This window comes from Chaetura pelagica, unplaced genomic scaffold (genome assembly GCF_000747805.2).
Source record: "Chaetura pelagica isolate M959 unplaced genomic scaffold, ChaPel_1.0 scaffold70, whole genome shotgun sequence".
NCBI lineage: Eukaryota > Metazoa > Chordata > Aves > Apodiformes > Apodidae > Chaetura > Chaetura pelagica.
Genome location: NW_009952265.1, coordinates 5,967,935 through 5,987,712, shown reverse-complemented (window position 1 = coordinate 5,987,712; position 19,778 = coordinate 5,967,935). Strand labels below are relative to the sequence as shown.

The 19,778-nt window shown below is 35.4% G+C and overlaps 1 protein-coding gene across 1 annotated transcript in view; it reads right to left on the bottom strand.

Moving 5' to 3' along the window:
• The window catches only part of AQR (aquarius intron-binding spliceosomal factor), a 52,522-nt gene that overhangs the window by 31,248 nt on the left and 1,496 nt on the right, over window positions 1-19,778 (bottom strand). The window contains exons 2-17 of the mRNA XM_010007747.1: window positions 18,896-18,952; window positions 18,743-18,783; window positions 17,704-17,739; window positions 15,428-15,548; window positions 13,948-14,088; window positions 12,364-12,432; window positions 11,838-11,938; window positions 11,100-11,176; window positions 9,809-9,873; window positions 7,814-7,930; window positions 6,775-6,888; window positions 5,865-5,968; window positions 5,032-5,134; window positions 3,858-3,978; window positions 1,458-1,599; window positions 546-724 (exon numbers count right to left, since the gene is read on the bottom strand). Coding sequence (XP_010006049.1) covers window positions 546-724; window positions 1,458-1,599; window positions 3,858-3,978; window positions 5,032-5,134; window positions 5,865-5,968; window positions 6,775-6,888; window positions 7,814-7,930; window positions 9,809-9,873; window positions 11,100-11,176; window positions 11,838-11,938; window positions 12,364-12,432; window positions 13,948-14,088; window positions 15,428-15,548; window positions 17,704-17,739; window positions 18,743-18,783; window positions 18,896-18,952 — 1,588 coding nt within the window. The remainder of the gene's footprint in view (window positions 1-545; window positions 725-1,457; window positions 1,600-3,857; window positions 3,979-5,031; window positions 5,135-5,864; window positions 5,969-6,774; window positions 6,889-7,813; window positions 7,931-9,808; window positions 9,874-11,099; window positions 11,177-11,837; window positions 11,939-12,363; window positions 12,433-13,947; window positions 14,089-15,427; window positions 15,549-17,703; window positions 17,740-18,742; window positions 18,784-18,895; window positions 18,953-19,778) is intronic.

Sequence of the window (19,778 nt, the reverse complement as noted above, 5' to 3'; positions counted from 1 at the left end):
GTAAAGTTCAATTCCCCAAGCAAAAGAAGTGCTGCTTGTAGGTCCTTGTAAGAAACAGTATTTGCTACACTCATCACTTCCTAACAACATTCAAATATACTGAAATATATGGTTTGAATACTGGTTTGAATTAAATAAAAATCTGTCCTCTCCAGGTGTGTATGAGACAGACCTCACATTCCCCATTCCATTTCCAAAATTACATTATTAGCATACATAACTTAAAATGCTACATTACTTTTCCACATTCCCTATAAAAGGCAGAATTTTACAAGTTATAAACTGGATGCCATCAGTCTGAAATAGTAAACATTCTGCTCCTACTGGATGCACAAATGCTTTAATAATTTCAGTTTTTATTTTAGAAAAGTATAAAAAAACTTAGATTTGGGCTTTGAGTAACTGACTTTTAACAGTGTATTAAGATTGGCAATTCTGTATCTTGGATTAAAAAAAGCAACACCCTTTCTTACAAATCAGAATACATCCAAGTGTGTTTTCATGAGCATCTATTTTGAACACCTTATTCTGAAGAACGTAAGTACCTTCCCATTCATCTTTGATGCTATCTCGGACATTCAAATTAATTGTAACATCTGCTCGTACTCGCATGGGCCAGTTTTCACCAATATTGGGCTTTGCCACCTCCACCACTGTGAAAGATACAATGGGTTGTGCCATCCTAGCCCATCCACCAAAGACCACACCTCCATATTCTGATAACCTAAAAAATAAAAAGCAACCAATAAAATCCCCCCAAACACCAAAGTTTCATTAGTCATTATCTGATAACAGATTCAGTCCTTTTGTTAAACTGTGAAACAACCTTAACTCACAGCCAGCTCTAAATCTTAATTCTACACTCCACTGAAGTAGACTCACATAATCCTGCATCTAGAACTGAAGCATAACATGAACGTACTTATATTTCAAGAAACAAAGGCAACTTATGTTGGAATTATAAAAAAGGAAAAACAACTCAGAGAGAAAACAGAAAGATAACAAAAAGCAACTACTGAGTATAAGAGATATCACACCAAACGACTGCTTTAGATCCAAAAAATAATCAAAATGTGGCAGATGGCATATTTAAGAATATTCAGTAACATCTCTCATAAATGAGTTGGTGGTGAAGCTTCCAGATTTTGTCATGTTAGCCAAGGCTTAGCACTTTTGGAAAACTAACTCACCCATCTTAACACAATAAAGATTGTTAGCAACCTATGTACTGTCTTAACACACCTACATATCAACACACCCGTACAAAATCATTACACAGGATGACAATAGCATATGGAAGAAGATAGAATAAAGTGAAGTACCTATGTAATAACTTAAAATACATTTGTAACTAGGTATTTACTACATATACACAGTATCAGTTATTCACTCTCATGTGCACTTTGACTACAACTGAAGTTAAAAGTGATTGGTTTGCAATAGTTAATTAATATTACCATGGTTTCATCCTACTGACACTATCTTCAATGTCCTGTCTGATCTCGTATGTAGACTCTAAGCGGAAGAGATTGAAGTTCCTCAGTAAGTAGTCATGAAGAGTAAGAAACTGCAGATTCAATTTGGGAAGTGCAAGGCAGCCTAATGGAGTAAGGGTGGAAGGGAAAATAAGATTAATAAATATATTGGTTGTATACATTCATAAATACATATACACGTTATTCTGTAAGTGCCTGGGAGATTAAGTACTACTCCTTTTATAAATATCTGTCACTAAAAAGTACATAGTTTTCTCACTCCTTCCCCTAAATTTTCAGGTTTTCTCCTGAGGCACATGCACAAGACTAAAGGAATTTTCATCCTTTTGGAAGTAATACAATTAACTATCTAAAGACTGAATCTTTCCCTGTATTCAAACTACCACATATATTGTGATTAATATATCTGTCTAATAAAACACAAAATACACCTCCAGTGCCTCTATAAGTTAAGTTTCGCAAAGATAGCCTTCCAATAAAGACTGAATGACAGTAAGACTACCTTGACTTGTATATAAGAACCTGAATGCACCTCATGCACTAGTACAGGTTACAGGTTGCCGTCCTGGAAACCTCTGCAGAGAAGGACTAGGGATTCCTGGTGGACAAGTTAATCATGAGCCAGCAATAAGCCCTTGTGGCCAAAAAGTCACATGGTATCCTGGGGTACATTAAGAAGAGTGGGTCCAGCAGCTTGAGGGAGGTTATCCTCTCCCTCTACTCTGAACTACTGAGTAATCTGGAACACTGTGTCAAGTTTTGGGGTCCCCAGCTCAGTACAGACAAGGAACTACTGTAAAGAGTCCAGTAGAGGGCAACAAAGATGACTGGAGGACTGAAGTATCTCTCTTACGAGGAAAGGCTGAGAAGCCTGGCTCTGTTTAGCCTGGAGAAAACTGAGAAAGGATCTTACCAATACTTCTGAAAATGAGAAAAAACTTCATTACTTTTGAGCGTGACAGCACTGAAACAGACTACCCAGAGAGCCTGTGGAATCCTTCTCTGGAGATACTCAAAACCCACCTAGATGAAATCCTGTGCAACCTGCTCTAGGTGAACCTGCTTTAGCAGAGGGATTGGACTAAGATCTCCACAGGCCCCTTCCAACCCTTACCATTCTGTGATTCTGTGCATGTTCCAGAGCATTAGAAAACCTATGTGTTGTTCACTAAAATAAAAAATAAATTTTAAAAAGTCTTGGCTTATATGTTAATTTCCTAGAAATTACAGCAATCATCCTTTTTTTGGGGGTCTTGGTGGGGGTTCTGTCTGTTTTCTTGTTTTCTATGTTGTTTTTTTTAAAGGATAAACACCATTATGAGACCTATTATTCAGAAGGATCTGAATGACCTTTCAACTACTTGCATCATACTAAACCTAAGTACTTTGTCTCTTTTGGGGCAGGTCTGTAAATAACATTTGTACTGTATCTGCTTGGAAAAATATTTTTTGTTGCCTATAATTATACCTTACCCAAAGCAGTCAGATTTCAAAACCCTCTCATTAATACTTGTTCACAGACAATTTATGCCAAAAAAACTAACTCACACTAAGCAGATGAAATGAAGGTTCAGACCTACACAAAAAACCTCTGAATCAAAACCATGTGGAGGAGGGTACAGAATACTCACTGGTCAAATCAGAAACATAGTCGTCTTTGAAGATGTGTGCTGTTACTTGGAATTTCCATGTTTGAAATTAAAATTTTCACATTCCTAATAAAAATTCTCAAAATTTTCAGCATGAGATTTTTAAAAGCACAAGTTTCTTAAAAGTAGCTAGACAAAAATACGTGTTGCCTCCTGCAAAGGTTAGAAGTACAATTCCTTCTTTGCAAAACCTGCAGTTTGTTTTTTGATTGCAAACATATCAAGCAATAACACTAGGTTCTGAATTTGAAGTGCGTACACTACCTTTCAGTGACTATGTGTACACATCTACCTTGAAAACAATGAGTATAATAGTGTTCATTTCCTCCTGTCACCACCTTTTTTTTTTTTAAAAAAGCAAGCTTTCTTGAACATACTTAAGAAAAAACACAAACAACAGGTCTTCTGCTAGATATTTACCTGTTTCACCTTAGAGTAACTGCCTGTGCTACAGCACGTCTGTTATCCCAGTTGGAAGCAAATAAATGACTGTGTAAGCATAGGCCTTTGGATTTTTCTTTAAATTCACTATAAACTTGCTAACAATTTAATCTCACGAGCTCCAGATATACAACTCAAAAGAAATTGACCTTACTCTGAGATACTGGAAGATACCAAAATACTGCAAGTCTGTTAAAATGACAGAATGAACACAGACATCAGAACTGCTTTTTTTTTCCCCCCCCAGCATTTACTGAACTACTAATCATACCTTCTCCAGAATAATATTCGGTTGGTACAATATTTTCATCCCAAATAATCTTTTCTGTTGGATAGAGAGGCATCTGGTTGAGTTGCTGAATTTGAGATATTCGTCGCTCATGACGGGAAACCTAAAGGAAGGATGCATTTTAAACTTCCATAAGCCAGAATGGGACCATAAAGCTATCTTTCAAACCTATACTTTAATCCTTAAGATTGCTGGTGGTCACTTGCCATTTACTCTCTTTTAGTAAGTTTTGAGTTGTTTTTTTAATTAATTAAATGCACACATTGACATCAAAAGATGAACACACACACATAGTCCAACCATCATAGTATTAGAGTCAAACAATCATCAGGCTACTTAGCTGACCAAAAATGGCACAAATGAACTGAACACAATCAGTAAAGGCTTAGCAGAGAATCAACGTCAAATGAAATTTGTTTTCCATTAAACATATGGCCAATAGCTAACTAAGACTGCCCACTTAGCAACAGGCTAGTCTTTACTCCCTCTTTGAGAGAAAAAAAAAAATCCATCCAATAGTACAATATGTCACTTAAACAAATCTCTCCCCATGGTATCCATAAGTATCATGCTGCTAGCACCTAAACCTAAAGAAATTACGTTAGCAATTTTAAAAGAAATTACCAATCATAAAATCAGCCTATGGAAAAGATTTAAAAAACAGCTATGCAATGCCATTCTACTACTGGTATCAGATTAGAAGCCTACAGCAATATTGTTACACACTGAATAAAAAATAAATAAATATGGCACCAAGCAATACTACAAATAGGCCTGAGGAACCATACAGACACTGAACACATAGATTCTACTTGAGCAGGTTTTTTACAGGGGAAAAACAGGTTACTACATAAAGAGCAATACCTTTTCCAGAAGAACTCAAAACTATTGCTGAGATTGTGCTTACTGACCTTTACAATTGCAGCAAACACACACATACTAGTTTCTCAGGGAAACTACGTTTATAAATACATATTGAACTTATATGGTTTTAATCCCTACCTTAGTATCCTTATTACTGCTATAACATTGCTGTGGTTCACAGGTGGTTCAGTAAAAGGTCCTAAATGGCTACTTTGCTACAGTTTAGTTTCTAGATTTAGCTATATTTTGAGTTAGCAAAGAAAAAGTACAAGCGATATTATTATGGTTTTACCAGCAACTCCAGCAGAAACTCCTTTTCATAGCTTGAGTCTTCCCCTTCAGGCAGGGGCGGCAGCAGGCAGAGGTATGATGCCACCTGATGGAGAACGTTCGAGCTGCACAGCAGAAGAAAAAACACGCTTATGTCACTGACATTAAAATCAGAGAATAAGCACGTCACAGCTTTTTTCTTTAAAAAAATAAATTAATTCCAACTATGAATCGCAGGAGAGACCAGAAATTACAGATCAGTATTTTAAAGTGAAGTTTTGAGATATTTGAAACTTTTTTTTTAATGGTTACAAAGTGCTCTAGAGCACTTCCATGGGTAAAGTGTGTGCTCAGCCACAGGTATAAGCTGAACCACGTACCCACAATGAACAAATGAAGGTATGAATATTTTCAATTGTTTCAAGACATGGACCTGAAAAATAACCAAACAAGAGAGCATACACTGCTTTTATCAAAATACAGACTGTTATCCTTTTAATTTCAGCATTTACCACTTATTAACTGTACTGTATTGTATGCTTTGATTTTTCTTACAGTTTTTGTAGAGTAAAAAAAGCTAAATTAGAAGACTTACAGCCTACTACTGAAAGTTAATTACTGCTCTAATTACTTGAAGCAGCTAGTTGTTTTGCAGAAATTAATACTTTCTTACATTCATTAGAAAAAAGGAATATAAATGTATTTTTCTTATACTGGAAGGCACCATGGCAAGTTAGAAAGACCTGAGAAGGCACACGAGAAGTCAGAAAGAAAAAGGCTAGGTATTTGTTAAATTAAAACATGTTTAGAACAAAGAATTTCAATCGCATGTTAAATTTCATTATGATAACTTACCTAAGGGGTCCAAAAAACTTGACCAGTGAATCATGAGTATCTACTGCAGCTACATTTGACAGTGCAAAGTCATATAACTCTGGGAAATGTGCAAATGCTGCTCTCTGCAAAAGATCCAGGCCCAAAAACTGAATTTAAGCATGTTAATCAAACAATTAAGTAACAATCTAAGTACTTATACAAAAGCATTGCTTCTTCTGATTCATAACACATAGCACCCTGTGAATACTGCCAGGATAGAAATAAAAAACAGGTGAAACCTAAGTTTTATTTAGTGAATACCACCTATTTCTTACACCTGTGCTTCTGACATAGTATCTTTTTATATATTCCCCATCAGCATTTGCTCTGTCGTTAACATAAAACATAAGGGGCAGACATGTAGTCTTACAGACACTTAAAAAAAACAAGAAAGAAGCTTAATTTAACCATGCTTCCTTGAATTTTGTTGTTAAAACTGATATGAAAAATTCTGAAAAGTGTAACTATCTTTATATGACAAGTACTGTGTATTTTTATTTTCTCTTATGACAACCACTATTGCTACTATATCTGTGTACTGATCTTGAAGAAATAGTGTCACCTACTGCATAATCATCAAGTTCATACAGCAATTAATTTTCCCTTCTGAATAGATTTAATGAGTTCAGTCCATCTCAACTTGACAATATTAACTCTAAAGTGATGGTGTTTAGCTAAAGCTTATTACTTAGTCATAGCCACATATATAACACCGAAGAGTTGTTATCATTCAATATGGTACAGAAAATCAAGTCAAAACTATTCCTGTAACTCAACAGGAAAAATAAGGAGTTTACTTTGCATAATAACTTAATGCCTATTCTAGATGAAAGTTAGACTGAAACAGCAAAACTAAATTGTTTTCATAAGCACTCTGCCACCTGCCTACCTGTAAAGAAGTAATTCTGTCATAGTGAATCGTTGTCATCTCATTCTCCGTCAAAGCATTTCCAGTCTGATCATTGATCTCAAAGCCAGTGTAGAATTTAAGCATATCTAAAAGCTGAGACATCATGCATATAAATTAGTAGATTAACAGTAAGACACATCCTACCACAAACAAAAACACAATTTAAGAGGGCAAATCTGGGCACCATGCACCTCAAATGTCTTGAAGAAATGGACTTGGCTGATGCACAAAATAATTTTGTTTCGGTATCTCATCAAGAAGCCATAGAGATTACAGAACAGGCTATAATCAGTGTGGTTTCTCTTATATACTAGGACTTGAAACTGAAACTAACTGCACCAAGTACCTAGGTAGAGGTTCACAGAGACACTGAACCCAACTTATGGCTTGCTGCTTCCCAAAAGGGGAGGTCTTGCTCCTTCTTGCCCTCTGTGATGACAGCTCTGGAACTCACCTTACCTTTCAATGAGATTATTTAACTTGGAAGAATGTTATTCAAGATGTGCTGCTGGCTTTTCAATACTGACCCTCAGAGACAATGAACAAATGCCAGAGATAGGGGGACAGCAAGCAGCAAGAAAAGCAATTGAGATGCAGGAAAGGGGAGGGATCTTCAGATCCTGTCATGAAAACCATGTCTATGACTGAGTAAACCAAAGCACAGTAGTGAAAAAGAGCTGCACCGTAGAACAGTCTGAGGTCAAAATGAAATGTAGAAGAATGCGCTGTTGACAGCTTTGGCCATACACAGGATAAAGCATGGCAGAAGCTGCACTGTTTTCTAGGTAAAACTTTAAAGAACTGTTCAAAAACAGAGCCAGAAATGTAAGACCAGTCACACACATAGGTAAAAGTGTGAAAGAACTACTGTCTGAAGGATTTAGATACACATATATTCTGCATCCATCAGAAACACTAATAAAAACCTTTCTTAACAAATAAATATAAACCAAAACAATTACAGTATTCAGAGCCACATTAGAATGAAAAAGTTACTTTCAACAACTTTATAGCTCACCTGGGAGAAGAGATGACCTTCCTTCTCTCTTTTAGCAAGACTGGACAAGTAACAGTGAACAACAAGATGGGAGTCATCCAACACTGTATTAAACCAGCGCCGTGTGGGAAGCAATGCCTGTTGTAAAGAACCACACATTAGTATGAGCAATGCTTCAATATGTAAGAAATCCTGGTTTCTCATAACCTTTTATTTCAACAACACATATCAAAATAGATATTTACAGTTATTTACATATCTCATACCCTAACAGAGGTTCTCATAATAAGCAGTGTTGATGTATGTTAAGACTGGTTTCATGCAAGTAGGCAGCTATGAACGCAGGCTTTCATAGGACTGGGAGCATGGCACAAAGTTGTCATTAGTGAGATTGCATCCTGCCAGTAATAAAAAGGAATTAAATAAAGTAATTGTTCTACTACTAAGTGTCTACATGACCGTGTGCTACAAAAGATATGTCAAAGAGTTATTTTAAATGTTCATCTTGTACATTAATTTCAAGCTTTTCTTTCTAAGACTGCAAACTGTTTCTTCTAATGTAGCACATTAGCTATCTTCAATTTTTTTTTAAGATACTCAGATCTGAGAATTTTTCAAATCTTAATTAAAAACCTATAAAAGCTTTTCGTAAAGAAATCAGAGATAATTTAGTGTCAATGCAAACAGCTTAAGCTTCTATACACAGCAGCTGTTAAACAGCACACAATAGTACTCATCAACAATTCAAGAAAAAAATTTATTGGTGGAATCTACAGACTAGATTTAGAAGGCCAAAAAGCATCAACATAGTGTTTAGAACTAAGGTGAAGAAAATAACAGAATCTGTATTAGAAAATGTTCATTGCCCTGCACAATAATTACCAAAAAAATTCTCAGAAAACTCTAAGAATTTCAGGTTATCAGATCACCAAGTTTTAATGGTAGTCTATACACTTTAAAATTAAATGTGTATTTTAAAAAAGGCCTCGACATAGGTAAAAAGAGCCTATTAAAACACTACATGCTACAGAGGCAAAAAGACTTGGATTTACAGCTAATTTCTCAAGTGCTTGTTACAGTAACTTACATAGGCTTCATAAACTGTCTGAATTCTAACCTTCCTATAATACTTAGTAAGAATCAACATTAAATATATTTCCACTAAGCATTTTGGCTAACAACCAGACTTGAGTCTAACTCAAATACATATTCTCTCTTATGAGAGGAAATTAATCCATATGACAAGCTCTAATTAAAAGTTATTTCTATTTCAACTAAAAGCACAGGCTAGTTAACTGACTTAGCAGAGGACAGTTTTTAAGTTCTCTGAGCATACTGTTTCAGAAAATTGTCTTATTTCAGAATGTCTTCTAAATCTGATGTTATTTTAATTAATTGCTACTCGTGAAAAATTGTAAATAAATGTCTTCTATTTTTAATTCTGAAGCTTAAAATTGTCCCACTTTATCAGTAACTAGAGAAAAATTCATAAAACCTTGCCTGGCTTCCTATTATTCTGGAATAAACCTAGATCACCAGAACCGTTAATTCTAAATAATGAATTCTAGTAAAATACAAATAGTTACTGATGCTTTCTGAGACTACACCATGCTAGACAAAAAGATGCTTTAGGTGACCTATTACATGGGGAAGAATACTCCTGCGTTATTCCTAGCAGGTTAAAGTATCACACCTTTTAATCAATTGCTAGAATTATTACGAGTAATCCAATTAACAACTTCACTGAGCGATTCAGAACTCCAGCTTTCTCTAATAGCTCCTCTGATTTACAAACATTAGTAGTCAGTTCATTGTTGTTGTCAATCCTGAGTCAAACTGTGACAGTTCCCAATGTGGGTGCACTGCTAAAATCTCTTATTTACATACAGAAAAACACAGTATCACAACTGTGACATAACCACCTGCTCATAGAAATAAGGCTGTAATAATGACTTTATGCATTTAAAACTTCAAAAAGTACACTCAGAAACAGGTTGAAACAATTTAATAACTCACCTCAAGATCCAGCATGAGTTCAATGAATCTCTCGCAATAATGAACTTTGTCCATAGAAACAGGACCTAGACAGAAAAAAAACACAACACATTGATTGATCAATTTGCAATTGATCCATACCACAATAGATTTCTATTTGAACTATTATTTAAAATGTAACAAATGCAGCTAATATACCAGTACTAGCTTTTAACAAGATAAATAGTTAACTAGCACATTATTCTCTTTTTCTGAAACAATCCTTTACTTCATAATAAACAGAATACTTTTGGATATAAAAAAGTAACAGAACCAGTTTCAGGAATTATTTTATCCACTCTGAAAAAAAGCAATTAAAATGACACACAAAAATGCAAACTTCCACAAGATATCAATGGCACACCAAGTTACTGAAGAGCTTTTCACTCCAGGTACTCAAAAATACCTATTTAAAAACTGCAATCAAGGTCTGTGCAAAAGGCCTTGATGACATTTAAATGTACTGAGTGGTAACCACCAGGAAGCCTTTAGGATCATGTAAAAATACAACACTAAGTCTGCTTTAATGAATATCTGTTTCCTAAAGCCTCTGAAGAACCATTAATGTAAATCTTCCTAAAACGGGTCTGGCATAACTAGGAACACAGGGGGGATCAGTACCCTTTTTAAGGAAGCCACAATACACAGAATTTCCCCTTACAGGTCAGTTAAGAGCTGGTTTGCTAAGAGGTTAAAATCAAAAGCAGAAATCTGGGAAGTGATTTCACCTAAATTGTGCTGTACTTAAGAGCATAATAAGTCTTTTTTTGTCAAAAGGCTAACACCTTCCTGTACAAACACTTTTCCTTTCTAAATCGAACAAGCATATAATTTTCCTTGTCACTATGACAGAATTTCACTTCACTTAGGCTCTTGTTCTTAAAGTAAATCAACAGTACTGACAGAATACAGCCTTATGATAAGCATTTACACCACCTGTTTAACAAGGCTTTTAAGTATGTATTAAATCCTTTAATGCTCTAAGAAGGCTGAAAGAACACAATACAGAATATCAGTACCAGAAATACTTAATTGTTAAGTTTGTACTAAACAAAAGAAGTTTAAAGTAGCTGTTACTTCATTTTTAAAGCATTTACAGATTCAAATACCAATTTTGACATGAAACCCATGCAGACAGGCATGAATTTCACTAGAACCCTAACCAGATAAAGTCTCCAACCTCATATTGGTATCCTAAGGAGTAGTTGCTTCACCAAGAGAAGGGTTTAAGACAAATTACCAGATAACAAACTAATTTAAGAACCATAGTTACCTGAGACAGGTATTGATTTTAGCACAGAAATGAACTTCTGAATGAGCTGCGAAAGAAATCTTCTCTCTTGATATGCTCTAAAATCAGAAATGACAAGAAATTAATATTCTGTAAATGCAGACTAGAAATACATTGTATCTTTGACTAATACAAAGGTAGCAACTTTAATATTTATATTATAGTAGCAGGTTGCTTTAAAACACACTTAACCTGTTTAGATGGTAACTCTTCTCTCTGCACTCAGGCAGACGGCTTAACAGTCTACATTTTCAGGCAGAGAACTGATTACCAAACCCCTGTTCTTACTGCATCAAAGAGAAGAATGTACCCATCTGCACCTTACCACATTGCAACACAGAAATATTGGAACACTTAACTGTGGCGAGATACACACAAATTTATTCAAATACTTGCATAAGCTATTTATTTAAGAGCGAAACATTTGCTAAAGGTCATGAAAAAATATTAATAACTAAATGAATATTGTCTTCTGGCTTTGATCCTACAGATCTAAAATTTGGTATCACAAATTCATGATCAGATACAGTATTTTGCATAAAGACTACTGGAAAACAAAATAGTTTACAGGAGACCACATATGACCATATATTTGCAATCTTTACCAGTTTAAATAAAAACAAAACACATTGTGTTTCAGCTAAAATAAATCTTTTCAATAAAACAATGAATGCACTAAAGGCTTCAGATTTAACCAGAAAAAAGGTTCCTGTAACATACTGCATTCTTGCCTCCTCATCCATTTTCTCATCATTTTTCTTAATAAGATTCCAGAACTTTTTTAGTTTTGGTGTCTTCTTCAGCTCTTGTTCCAGACGTTTCTGAAATGTTAAGATGTTACTCAGTCACTAAGAGGTCTTGTTTTCACAAGAGATAAAACCACAAACCTGTCCTCTTATTGAAAATAAATAGCTGTCTCAGACTAATCTCTATAAAACAGTATCTCTATAAAACAAGAATGTAATACTGCTAGAATCTAGTCATGTCAACAGCAGACTAGCTGTCAGCTCCGTTCCCCAGCCCCTGTGATCTCATAGCTTTGTCTACAAATTACAGTTTTAAGAAGCTATAAGCAACAAAGCTTAGTGTTATGAAAATTTTTGCCAAGCACTCAAAAATATAATACCCTAGCAATGAAGGCAGCTTTACATATTAGGTTTCCATAACAGTATTCCATAAGAATTCACTTTACAGACTTGGATAATGCCTAGAAGATTGCTTAGCCGGTTTACAGTGTTATGCTTACAGGTTGTAGAGCCATCCACATTGGTAAGGAAATGAGCTGCTGCACCTGACTTCTGATCAAATCCACCTCCTGTTAGAAAGTCAGAGACAGAACATTCTTTTTAAAAAATTATGTACACTAATGTACGTTGCCACCTGACAAAAATAAGTATGTTGTATTAGATTTTGCAACTTCCTAATAAGAAACTGCACAATAGCCCTACCCAGTAACTATTGCTGATTTACGCATTTTAGGTTATTTTCATGGATTCTGTCAGTTCTTAACAAGTCAGCAAGGGCCCGACCCATGTAAGCATTTTTAGCATAGACAAGGTGAGAACTGATGTTCCTTTTTCAGTCATTTCTCATTCTTAGACTGAATTTTCTTACTGTGCTTTCTCTATTTGTTTTCACTCTATTCTTTCTCTCTGAAGTCCTTAATTTAAGTTTCTCTCACTTCATCTACACTCTTCCCATAATATGAAATAACTAATTTTCTCTATAATTAATGTAATTTCAACAGTTCTTTCCTATGTCCAGTTCCCAACTGGATCCAGAAAGTTTTCTTTCTTTCTTAAACTACTGAAAAACTTTCATTCACATATTAAATATGTCTTCACAGACAAACTGAGCATTCTGAAACTTCAGTGCTCATTACTTAAAACACTACTGTGACTATTCTGTTCTGTATTTCACAAAAAAAGTGCAGCTTCTAAAGCAGCATGCTTTTACAAGCACTTTATTAGCTTCCATATCCCTGTTATGTGGGAAACATGATCTGTAACCAGGAGTCCATATAGTCACTATGTACCACATAGCATGGCAACTACAGAAAAATACTACCTCAATAAACAACACTCATAAGGTTCAGGATGATGACAGGCTCCTTTAACCCCTTCCAATTCCAAAATAAAATCATACACTTTCTAAATCGTTTTGTCTGTGAGACATGATTTTGTTCTTTACGTGTGCAGACCCTGATTTTGACTGATATATACTCTGTGCAATACAAGTAAAGAAAAAGCCCAGTAACAAGAAAGCTAACAGAGTATTTTTTCACATAACAGACAATTGTAAATTACCCCACACACTTGCTACTTGGGATCTAAAACTGTGGGTTTACTATGGATTGAGAACACAACTTGGTCCCATGCTTTCTTAAAACTAACTCAAGAGAAGTCGAGATAGAAATATTACCTAAACCTGTTACTGTCTTTTTCAATAGTTAACAAATATTTTTTAATTTCCCAGTCAAATTAAAAATAGCACAGTAGTAACTCAACTGTTTCTAAATGTAAAGCACATTTTCAAATATTAATACATATTTTAACCATAATTTTGAAATATAAGTCTGAACATATGACTTTATAGTACACGCCAATCCTCCAATTCTGATTCTCTTTTATACCTTGTGTCAAAGAAAAGTAACGTGATGAGCGAGATAAAGCAAGAATCAAAAACGGGTAAAAGCTCTTCAGTACCATCTTCTTCCTTAAACGGGAATTTTGCTTCATCTGTCTCATGAGGAAAAACTGCTCAAACAAAACTATTATTAACACAGAACCACATAAACACACAGGAAGTATTACAGTGAATTTTAACATACCAAACTATTGAAGCAGTGATCAAGGAAAAGCAGCAGGACTGTCTGTTCATGCAGAGAGTATTCACTGTCATTTTCAACCAGCGATGCTTTCAGTATGCATTTGAAAAAGAAGGGAAAGTGTTCTGGATTTTTTTTAAATGTCTAGGAATAGAAGAGGAAGTTAATTCTGAGTCAGGTTGATACAAATAATTTCAATCTTCATTCACAAAACATAGCTTAAGTCCTCTAAGCCCATTTAAATCTATAGAAGGAGGATTAATTTTTCTCTTTGTGATTTATTTTGACACAGCAGCACAAACAAAACAGACTAACGATATCCTGCTCACCAGGATTCCCATTACACTAGGGAAGTGCTTGTAGCTGAACTAATGCTTTCTGTGTATTCTAACACAGGTGATGCACCAGACAAAGCGAACAAGAAGCACAGGTTGAGTGGATTGTGTTACGAGAACGTTCAACTGGTGATTGCACAGAATTACTGTAAAATGACACAGGTTAGAAGACAATGGATACATCTTGGCCATAACTATGGCAGCTGTTTAGTGATCTGCAAAAAGTGAGAACATAAAAACCACCAGAGATCAATTGCAATTGTGTATCTCCCATTAAGTTGCCACAGCCAGAAAAAGATTATGCAAATAATTACTGAGATAAGATGGTTTTTTTACAGGGCAGTCATTTAACAAATTTAGCAAAGCTGCATGGGAAGCAACACACAACTGGTCATATTGCACCTGGCACATATACCAGAAAAAAAACACACCAATCAAAACACAGAAACCACATAAGCAAATTACTAATCCTTTGTGGTTAATGCAGTGCCAGCAATGGCACTACTATGTGCCAGTAATGGTGCTACTATTGGAGTAATTGTGATTCTGAAATAATGTTTGCATAGAATTTCTAACTAGGCTCATGTTCTTGAGATGGCCTGTGAGAACTGGGCTGTTTGTAGAAACACTAAATAATCTCTAAACCCACTATTACAAAAAACAATACACACAAAAGCAGAATAAGATATCGCCTTAGTATAAATTTTTGTGCAAAAATGCTACAAAACCATATTCACAGGTTTTAAGCAAAACAGTATTGGATAATATGTTAAGACTACCAGTAGTGCTTTCTTGTATTTGCAGATATAAAAACCCCTTTTTCTCTCACTATCAGAACAAGAACTTCTATGCACATGCTTGACTTCTGTCAAGAGCTAAAAAAGCAAAATGCTGCTGCTCATGTAAAGGCAACACACAGCAGAACAAAGGACTTGCACACTAGAATGGATCAGGTGATTTTTCACCCAGTCATTGCTTTCTCTGAAATAACAACACACTTTAAAACACCACATGAGACATTCCAGCTGAGGTACCATTTACTTTTAACACTACAAGCTTTGCTACCTTCTGTCAGTATAAGTGAGCACACGGCAAAAGCTGCAGCTCATGCATCAAAGTCAATTCTAGCTGTAATTGAAACCGGTTACCTCCCACACGGGGACATTCTCTCTGAACTTCTCATTCACCATACAGCAGATTGACATTAAGTATGCTTTACTGGACACCTCTGGAGAATAATTCATCCACAGGTAATTTTCAAGGTACTGGCTGTGAAGAGACAAAGAATATTTCATTAGTTGCTGCCACCCACATAACTTGTCACTCATTTAAAAGAGCTGTTATCCACAGGGGTTTTTGCCTCCTCCTTAAAGCCATTTTTATAGTTTGTGAGTAGTTCCTGAAGTTACCTCTCATCTAGGTCACTGCAGCAAAACTTGTTAGACTCAGTAATTGCTTCAAAAGACAGATGAGTTTCTTATCAGGGAGACACATTCACCAGAGTGTTTTCAAGTGTAATAAGTAGCCATAGCTCAGTACAAAGTCATAACATTAATTCATGTTGATTTTCCAAAAGGAGAAAAAAGGAAAAAAATCTATTTGTCTAAAGAATATCACATGCAGCATTTCCTAGCATAGGATGCAAAGAACAATTACTGTACAATAGTATTTGTATCATTAAATACTCTGTCTTGTAAAAAAAATTAAGAATCATCTAGATGGATGTTGTGCTTCTAATCATAGAAAGACAATAGTATTACATTATTGTGCAACTAAAAAAAAGCACTAAATATTTGGGGTGTGACTAGCTGTTTTCAAGAAAGTGAAAAGAAATTACTGGAAACCTCCCTCTTTTAACTTCCTCCTGAAGCTATGCAGCATAGTTACTCCTGAAGAGGCAAACCCTAAATGCATCATATTCAATAATGCACTTACACCTTTCCAGAAAGTGGAAAGTCTTGTTTCTTCCTAAATAAGCTGCTCATCCATTCCTTCCTCCTAATGCCTTCTCATTCATTTGGTCCCTCATGAGCCAACTCAGTTTTACCTATTTTCTTTTTTTCCACAGCTTACTTTTTTATTTCTTACAGTAAGCTATTTCAATAGTTTCAGGTAAGAAAAGTACCAGAGATGGTGGTGAAAAAAAGGCAGTGAGAACTTCTACATAACCAGGAGGAAAAGGCTCATTAATGGTCAGAAAGGGACTTCTATTTTCTGGGAGCTCAGCCAGAATGTGTAGCTTCAATTGGAGCTAACTCCATAGGTATATACAAGATTAAATACTGCCTCCTAAGACCTTGGATCTGCCAAGGGGAGGGAGAAAACTCCTTCAAAATCCACAGAACTTGATACTTCATTTCACCCAGCAATTCCAATAAATTCAATATATTTTAGTAAAAATATTATTATGCCCCAAGTGAGGATAAACATAGGTGAGCAAGAATAAAGGACAGGAAAAGCTCGTGTGTGTGAAGAGAGGAGTCTGATAAACCGATGGGGGAGCGAGGGAAGGAAAAGAGAGAAAAAGGCAGGACAAATGGCAGTAGATGAGTCTATAGACCAGGAACTACTAAAGTTACCTTAAAGGCAGGTAACATTACGAATGTTCACAGAAAGGAAAAACCTCCAACTCCAAGGTACTGCTTACATAGAAATTCCAGAATTCATGCACACCATTTGTTAGGGTCAAAGCCCAAACCACAGCTTACATTTTCTCTTCAGCCTTTCTAATAAAGAAGCAGGAAACAGAGGGAAGCTTGTCCTACTTTTCTAGTTACTGGTACTATTTCTATATTTCGGCCTTTTCAAACAAAGAATCCATCTCAACCAAAACCAGTCACATTCTATCTGCTCAGAAGATTTGAGAGATAAAATAGAGCCAAAGAGAACACTAAATATTGTGTTCCTAAATAAGTAAATACTGCAAATATTTTACTTCCTTTGACACATTTTATAAGCTCTTCTGGGAAACTCTGAAGTACCTGCAAGACTCATCTAAACATTTATTTTCAAGTGAAGAAAATGTTAGTGACACTGTTGCCCCACAATTAATTTTTACCCTTGCAATAAGAGATTTAATTCAAAAACATCCTTTGACTTCACTGAATTCTGATTTAAGGCTTAATAACACATTTCAGATTACAGATCCCAGTTTTTCAACTAATTCATTCATATACTCTTCTTCAGTGCTTCATTTACACTAGAAATTTAGAATAATAAACCAAGATACTCTGATATATTACTTAAGCTTATAAAATTATTTCCTCCTTAAATTAAGATCCCTTTTACTTAATTTTCGTAGGTTTTACTAAGTAAGAGCAAATGAGTATACTACCTTCAAACTAACTTATTGCCATGCTTTTGCTTCTCATCTTTAATGGTTTGTATGAAAAAGTAACTTAACATTTCAGTCCAATTAGCTTACCTGAATTCAAGAAGCATTATTTTTCTAATAGCAAACCTAAAAAGGTAAAGTAATAAGTTAACACCAGAAAGAAAGCCTCCATAGACATCTTTGCTACATGGAAAACAGCTGTATTTCCTCTTATTTTATTATATAAGAAAACCTTTAGAAACTTCTAGGAATTATTTCTGTCCCCCCTATTTCCATGCAAGAGCAACTACTTCATTGCAGAAGCAACTGCTGTTAACACTGTGGAAACGTAAACAATATGCAGGTTCATTAAGCAATCAAATTCCCATTTAAAAAAAAATCCATCTACATCTTTGAAATATGAAGACACCACTTCCAAAAGCCCTAAGGACATACATTTCTAGACGCTGAGAGTGTCTTCTGGAAATCTACAACTACATATATAATCAGTTTGTAATTGTATCTCTTCTTAGGGACTGGAAATGGAAGCTTGCTCTGATCCTGGAGGGCAATTAGTTTCATAAAGAAATCAGATTTCTCTCAAACATCCCCTAAAAAGCTACAAACAGTTATGGCTCCAACTCTTTTATGCACACACAAAGAATTCAATGCAGAATACATCTGTCTCCCCCACCTAAAAACACAATTCATTGAAATTAGAATCACCCTTTATAAAATTGCTCACAATAATAATGAAGAGAGCAAAAAGCCAGAGGCAGCACACTCCTCAACTGATTTTTTTTGCCTTTACATTCCTTGGTAACAAAAGAAGATACCAACCTACAAACATTACAACAAAAATTACATACAACACACTGTCATATCAATGAACGAAACAGTATTACGTCCAACCATCACATCTAAGGATTATGAACTCATTGATTTCCTTTTTGCCACATTAGGTATTCTAAATAATATAATTATTAAATGGCTCAAATGCACTCGAGTCATTTTTATCTACATTCAACATGTTAATGCAATTTAAAATATTCTATGAAACCCCAGAAACTATTTCAATACAGATAACTATTTCAATACTTTCAATACAAGGAATACTTGTCTAGAAGTGATTACGACTTAGTGTACTTACTTTGATCTGACAATTTCTTTTGTATATACGTCTTCAATAACCTGTGGGAAAGAATATTTAAATAAAGAGGTTAAGAATTTTATAAGCTTAATGAAGTTATTTAAAATGCGTTAAGATGCTTTACACACTCTAAATGTATGTAGAGGTATTTACCTTTGAATCAAAAGACAATTTTTTCTTCACATGCGGAGCCCAGTATTTATTTGCTAACTGCAAATTAAAAAATTTTTTAAAAGTTAAATATATACACTTCCAGTTGTAGTGATACAGTAACTCTATAACACATCTCATCTCCAAACTTTTTCTCACTGCTTAATTTGAGCTTACAGTAACTACAGGTAACATAATTATGTTTTCCAGCAAGAATGCTTTTCAAATATCTAAGATTTTAGGCCTAAACCTTTTCCAATAGAGGCACGAGTCTCTGTAAAAAGATCAGATGCTTTGAATGCTACAAAATAAACCATTTTTTTCTTAAGTTACATCTAGAAAATCCCTCAAAAATACAACATGATCTTTCAGGGACTGCAAACTCCAGATTGCAAATGATTACACTCCCATTGAGGAACTCCACAAAGAACTTGTGGCCATATATAAAGCTCTAATATTTTAAGGTTATTTGCTGCTGCACATCACTTCCTGAGCTATGGTGGCAAGTGCTCCCAAACCAACTTTACCCAACCTTCTTTATGCTGTTCAAGAGAAAGGAAAGAAACATTCCCAGCACACAACTTGAACGCTTGTATGAGAACACTTAAAATCCTCAGCTACAAGAAACAGCCAGCAATTTGTCACGTATTATAGCAAAGCTGCTTTATTTTGCTGTGCCGCTCTTGTCCTTTTCTCTAGTCTGGAAGCGCCGAGACCACGTACTTTCTGGCGTGTAACACAAGCATTAACGCCCTCCTCACGACAGAGCCGGCCCTCTACCCTAACACCACAGCCTGCAAAGGCTGTTTAAGCACCGAGGTGCAGCCGGTGCCGGAAGGGCCCTCCCAGCCCTTGGCTCCGGCCGCGGGAGAGGCAGCCCCGAGAC